Raw genomic sequence first — 7,245 nt, forward strand, 5'->3', positions numbered from 1 at the left:
CATATACGAATAATGTCTTACTTATTGATTATGCAGTTGATCAAAACCAGACTATAATGCCTTTAAGAATAAGAATGACAACAAAAAGGGATCAGCGTTCATAATTATATTCACATTAGCAGTCATAGTATGATATATTAGGGAAGACATTAAACAAGTTACAAAGGAACAAAAAGCTAAAAGAGAAAGGCATGCTTTTTAGATAAAAGTGAGAAGCACTTGAGTGCCACATTTGGTGACTGTCAATAGCATAACAGAGGTGGATGGAGATAATAATTTGTTGATTACCAGACTGAGGTCTCTCACAAGTAAATGCTATCTTCATTATAACAACCTGGAAATAAGCCAAAATGAAAGGTTATCAAAGAAAGACAAGGACATTTCACTTGAAAAGTTGCTAGTGTTTGAAGTCTTTTGAACACTTTCTGCAAGGGAATACCAGCAACCATATATGCTATATTCTTCTTTGTTATATGATATATATATATATATATATATATCTTTCATATTCTTTATAGGGTGAGAGTCTGAGAGATCCCTTGGGCACTCTTAAGTCAATTTCATTGCACTAAGCTTCTGCATATTAACAAGAAAAACAATTGTTAATGACAGGGTTGTAGGTTCTTCTCACTTCTAAGGCATGGAAAACAGTAAGGATCGTTCCAATGTTCTCAAATTTGTCAATGTATTAATAAACAAAATGGTTGGTGGGAAGTTGGGAACTCAGTTGGATTAGTTATGGAGGAAGGAATAGAAGAAACAGATGCACACATATGCATAATTACTTACCAAACCGAATATCTTACATTGTTTACAGGCATGGAGCTACACCATGCTACTAGGATATTACTTATTCTAACATGTTTGATTTGTAGAATCCCCAACCATATATGGCTCGATTCATAGACTTCTATAATACTTCAATTATCAAATTCATCAATAATTTGATGAATACAAAATGTAGGTTCCCAAAACCATATATTTTAGAAGTTTTCACAATTGATCCATACACCAGAACTTCATAGACTTGCTATATGTGTGCAAACAATTTTTATATGTGTTGCTTTGGGGATCGGTATACTCAAATGAATATATAATCCCATGATATTATTCAGAATCTCATAAGGTGTTTCCAACAAAACACATAATAATCCTTGAGACATGACAACTCTACAATTTTTAAAATACGATAAAAATTTATGTTACGGCCTAAATCATTGAGACATGACATGAATGAATGCATAATTTGTGGATGATATATATTAGTGATCTCCTCCAACATTATTCATCCTTTCTTACATATTCTGTTTTATATTTTGTCACGGCCCCAAAATTTAGAGTATGAAACTCAAATTTCAAAGTCGTGAAAAACACTAAAACAATCTCAATGAGTCGAAATCATTTAAATGTCACAGCGGATCATCTCTGAGTTCAAAATACAACTCAGTCAAACCGATTTATTACAAACCAAAATTTATAATTCAACATTATAACAAATGGAAGTGTATAATCCTCACAAAATACTCACAAAGAAATCCACACAAAGTCCTCACCACAAGATGGAAATAAATAATTTCAAGTCCTCTGAGCGGTCCGTCAATCTCCGCTAATCCACACCTGCGGAGTTATCCCCCTACACCATTGAATAGGTGCATCAGGATAGTAAACACAAACCCGATAAGCTTTGCAACTCGTATGAGTAAAACAACAATATAACACGCATATCAATATATACGAAAATCCACAAATCAACAAATATAAATGCACTCATGACTCATTAGACAACCCATCTGGTTGTCTAATAATGTGAAAATATATGTACTCATGAGAATTGGGCAACCCCTCTGTTTACCCAAATGTATTTATAATACGGGTACCCATGAGCACTGGTACCCCTCTGTTACCCCTCATGTAGTACGCCGCCGACATTGGACAACCATCTGCCATCCAATATCAAAAATATATGGGTACTCATAGGCCGATAACCTATCTGTTACCTCATATGCAGTGTCCCGGCAGACAGACTAGAGCTATAACTGAATCGTAACTTTCGTCCGGCCAAAGGCTAGGTTCCGACATGCCAAACACGTCCGAAGACATAAACACGTCCGTAGACAAAAACTCGTCCGAAGACAAACACGTTTTAACAAAACTCAATGTTAAACCACATACAATAATCATCATGTCATATTGTACATATCAAATCACATGCTTGATATATAAATCTCATCACCAAATGAACATAATCACAACGAAATCATGTTAGTATATAATATAGCAAACTATATATATGTACCTATTTACCATTTATACAAATATATATTCCACTATATCATATACATGTCATATTTCATTCTTTAAAATTATGCATAAATCTCGAATTACCGTAAGGGTAGATTCGTAATGTGAGATTTTACTCACCTTATAATCTCGAGTGTAATTCCACAATTCCGAAAGTAATTCATTTTCTTGAATTATCGATCACCTTGAAAAGATAAGAAAAGAATTTAGAATCGTCACGTAAACCTTAAATGCCGAAACAGTAATATTAGTTTATTGTTAAGCGATTTCTGGTTTTACGAAATTACTGTTCACAAAGTTACTATTCATATATTTACTATCCATGTATTATGTACAAATACATATCAAATACGTATTTTTGTACGTATACATACTATTCAAATGTAAATAATGTCTCAGTAAATAATAATTACTGATTTACCCTTCCGAAATTACTTTTATATTTACTGAAAGTAATTTACATTTACCGTACGTAAAATAAATTTACATTTATAGTACGTAAATCACTTTTTACATTCACCGTTGTAAAAATAAATGTTTACAAATTTACTGTTTTGAAAATACTATTCACGCGCGGCCGCACGTGGCGTTCACGCGCCACCTCCGGCGACCGCGCGTAGCACGCCACCGCCGCCCCTAATCTCTTCCTTTCTTCCCCCTCTTCTTCCCCACGGCCTCACGTCGCCTCTAAGCTACCACACGCACCCACACGCGCCGCCTAAGGCAGCGGTAATCCACCCTCCTCCTACGATTTCCACAAAAATCAACTCAAATCCAACAATTTCAAACACACAATCTCAATTATTCGATCCTTTACCTCAATCGTTCCTCCAAACCACCGTGACGTCGCCGTGGAATGGCGGAGGTGGCCACCGAGCCTCGAGTTGTCTCGAGGAAGCTCACTGTGGCGAGGCGAGGCACGGCGAGCTAGAGGGCTGATGCTGCGGTCCGTGCGAGGCTCCCTGGGTCGGTGGTGAGAGGCACGTCGCCCGGAGAAGGGAGGTCTCGGTGCGATGCAGAGGGAGGGCTCGGGGAGAGAGGGAAGGCTCACGGCGGCGAGACGGAGCATCGTGAGCTCGGGGTCGACTGCGGAGGGTCGGGTGAGGCCGTGTGGCGAGGCGGTGAGGACCACGTCTCTCCGGCTGAGGAGATCACCGGAGGCGATTTGAGGGGGAGGTAAGATAGGGGAGAGAGAAATCGCGAGGGAGAGAGAGAAAGGGGGAGGTGGATGAAGGGTTTCCAGAAATGGAAACTCTAATCCCTAAAATGTTATATTTATACTAGTTTCCAAAATCAGAAACTACTTCCGTTGTTAATAACTTTCACGTCCGACGTTCGATTCGAACGCGTGATGTGTCCACGAACTCGTATCGATGAGCTCTACAATTTTCGTGAAGGAAGTTTTCACAAACGAGTGACGGAGTAAAAGTCAATACTCACGTCGCGGAAACGTAACGTTTTTCTAAATCACATTTTCGTTTTTGATTTCCGACGTCGCAAAGTGAAACAAACACGTTTAATTGAATTTCACAATTTCATAAAATTTAAAACACTCCAATAATTGTTTCGAAAACTCGGGTCATTACATATTTTTGTTTGAGTTTTATTACAGATTTATAGAATGAGAGGTTTTAAATACACACCTTACATTTCTTAATACACACCCGGTTATTTTATTTTTCACATAATCTGATTTAAGTATGTTAAATGACTAAATAGACATATTAATATAGGAAAAAAAAAAGAGGAAAAAAAAAGGAAAAATAATTGACCTAGACGTTGGATACATATTAATATAGGTCAATGTATTGAATATTGGATTTTTTTTGTTTGGATTCAACTAATTGATGGCATAATAGAATTTTTTTGGTACATATTGAGTTGAGATGTTGGGTTACAAGACTTCGCTACTAATTAATAAGTTCATATATGTGTGTGTGTATATAAATACACACATGGCTCTTCTTCTGGGTTTTTTAAAGGGATATGTCACTTGACAAACTTCTCAATCACATTTTAACATCTTTACTGTTCAACATTTAGAGTCTAATATGTAGATCACATATGTAAAATTCAGCCAAAATAGAGGTGTTTAAGGTATTCAAAACTAGGTTTTAAACTTATAAGCATGAACGGTTCAGATTTAACAAATTTAGTGTATCCATTGCTTTCACAAAGTTTGATTATTTAACTATCACTTTTTTTACTGAAATTTTACATAAGTGATATACACATCAGACCATAAAAGTTAAACAATGTAGATGTGAAAATGTAATCGAAAAGTTGGTTAATGAGCTATCCCTTTAAAATACCAAAAAAAAAATCTCTCAGACGTTTCTAGCAGAAAACGTGAATGATTTGAATAAGATATATGCTAATCAAATTATAATTATACTAAATGATAAAATATTTCATACTATATAGATAAATGATAATTTTAATACTTTGGAGTGTGTATTTAGAGAAGAATTGACATAAAATTTTAAATCGGTAACGTATTAAAAAAATGAATGTATATTAAAAAAATGAGTCGTGTATTTAAAATTTATCTCGTAAAAGGCCAAATATATATTGAACTTCAATATACTTAAAGTTGGATCTAGCAAACAGCCAAACCAGTCCCAACCCTACCATCCTTTTTTCTCACTTTCATTTGCTCCAACACCACCCACAGCCCCAACCATCACTTTTGCTTCCACGCTCTCACTCACCCCCTCTCTTCCCTCACACACATTGCAGAACACCCAAAATCCAAACTCAACAATCCGACAATGTCCCCAAACCCACCTCCACTCTTCACCTTCCTTTGCTTCCTCTTCACTCTCTTACCCTACTCAGTTGCTCTATCCAACCCAGACCCGGCCTTGGTTCAGCCATTCCTTCCCAACTCTTCTCCCCCAGCTACAATCCCTGCATTTCCAGAGCAATCCGACTTAGCCGGCTGCCCACTCCAGCTCCCTGATGAGCTCTTCCACGGCGTAAAGGCTGCCTGCTCCGCCAAGAAAGGCGACCCGGCAGGCCATTTACAGCACAGCCGCTGCTGCCCTGTGCTAGCGTCCTGGCTCTACTCTGCTTACTCCGCCACTGCGCTGGGCAGAAGCGGCCGAGTAGGGCCTACAGTGGCAGGTCATGGTACTACTACCGCGTATGACCCGCCATTGCTGCCTGATGACTCGGAGACTTGTGTTGGGGACTTGGGAAAGGCGCTGAATGCAAAAGGAATTGAGCTGATGAGGCCAAATGAGACCTGTGACATGGTGTACTGCTACTGTGGGATCAGATTGCACCCCTTGAGCTGCGCTGATGCATTTTCAGTGAACCAGAATGGGAAACTTGTTGGGGATGAGAGTGTCAAGAGATTAGAGAAGAATTGCTTGAGCAGCAGCAACAATGTCAATAAGTTCCCGGGTCTTGGTGGCTGCTCCAAATGCCTCAACAGTCTCAAACATGTAAGTTAATCTCCTTCATCTATTTACTTGGTAGACCTTCAATTTTGGTTCTGCCCTGCACAATGCTGAAGAAGATGACCGATAATCTGATCATGGTTTCTTCCTGCTTGATAATTTAGGAAAGTGTGTTCTTGCTAACAAGAATTTGTAACCCTTAGACGCGCCATAACAGCGAGTGAGTACAACACTATAGAGAAGGTTACTAAGTCAAAGAATTAAAAGCTAAAGCTGCATGTAACTACATTTGCAAGCGACTACTAAGAGTAAATGTGGAGCACTCCGAGCAACTTCACTCATTCCTATATGTAATGATCGGTCTTTTTTTAGTGTCTATCAATGTCTAGCAATGCAGATTTAGACATAGCCTTAAACTCAAGAGGTTCGTTGAGTTACTATCGTACCGATAATAATGCATCAAAACACATCAAAATTTCTGAAACTCAATTTGGGATCGAAGATTGTACTGTAAAGAACTCTGTTTTAAGGTGCCTTGCAACTCAATTGTATGCTAAGCCTATGTGATCGATTTGATGCACCAGACCATTGTTTGTTGCCTTTGTCCAATCAGTAGCTCTTTCATCTATTTCTTTTTTCCTTATTTTAATTTGTGTGTAATTGGTTCTGTGCAGCTTAACAAGAAGAAGACTTCGAATTCAAGCAAATTGGAGGACAGGACCAGCAAAATGCACAACAAAGATTGCCAGCTGATGGGTCTCACATGGCTACTTGCCAAGAATCGGACGGCCTACATGCACACCGTTACCTCCGTTTTCCGGGCTATCATGGTAAGCAATGACGGCTCCGATCCTCAGTCTTGCACCCTCAACAGTGACGGGATGCCATTAGCCGTCGATTCGTCGGAGATCTCTGATCAATCCTCATCCAACATCCTTGCAGTTTCAGTCACATTCTACATAGTGTCATTTTTTCTATTTTATGTGCAGCTTAGAATGTGCTAAGACTAAATTTAGTTACCCTATAAGTCTATAACTGTTGTACGTTTTATGAATCAGAAATTATTCTACGTTTTATTAAAACCTAATTGCCCGCGCTTTCGGATGTTCTACATTTTGCAAACCTGTTGTAGATTTTTAGGTGGTGGGTTGGGGATGCCGTTAGAGAACATCGAACTCCTGATATTCCACAACTAGAACCACAACTTCTGTTGATCATTCTAAACAGTATGGAGAATTATTGTCCAAAAACAAGTGGTGCCTGATGATGTAAGGACGTGGATCTGTGGTAACATGTCCCAATTGGGACTACTGCTTTGTTTTGGAGGGACAAATAATTGGTGCTGCATGTAACTAGCTTGGAGGCATTAGTTTGTCACAGTCATGTTTTTCACGGGAGATTTATGAGATGTCAACCTCTCATCTCCCAAGCAGGGCCCCAAGCGTTTATCTCCATTTTCAAAAACCAGATCAATATGAATATGAAGACGGAGGCAGAGTACTGGTGCAGATGAAGCTTCATGCATTAAACATTAAGGGAC

General features: G+C 38.6%; 1 protein-coding gene across 1 annotated transcript; it reads left to right on the plus strand.

The window, feature by feature from the left end:
• The first annotated feature begins 4,987 nt into the window (after positions 1-4,987).
• Positions 4,988-6,724, plus strand: LOC126795962 (uncharacterized GPI-anchored protein At4g28100). The gene is made up of 2 exons (XM_050522690.1): positions 4,988-5,750; positions 6,380-6,724. Exons 1-2 carry the CDS (start codon positions 5,073-5,075, stop codon positions 6,707-6,709), a joined length of 1,008 nt encoding a protein of 335 aa, XP_050378647.1. The 5' UTR covers positions 4,988-5,072; the 3' UTR covers positions 6,710-6,724.
• Positions 6,725-7,245: the final 521 nt, after the last annotated feature.

This window comes from Argentina anserina, chromosome 5 (assembly GCF_933775445.1).
Source record: "Argentina anserina chromosome 5, drPotAnse1.1, whole genome shotgun sequence".
Classification (NCBI taxonomy): domain Eukaryota; kingdom Viridiplantae; phylum Streptophyta; class Magnoliopsida; order Rosales; family Rosaceae; genus Argentina; species Argentina anserina.

Bases quoted from the DNA above. Each gene is read 5' to 3' on its own strand.
- LOC126795962 (XM_050522690.1), top strand. From the start codon at position 5,073: ATGTCCCCAAACCCACCTCCACTCTTCACCTTCCTTTGCTTCCTCTTC. The intron at 5,751-6,379 runs GTAAGTTAATCT...GGTTCTGTGCAG, and splicing joins GCCTCAACAGTCTCAAACAT to CTTAACAAGAAGAAGACTTC.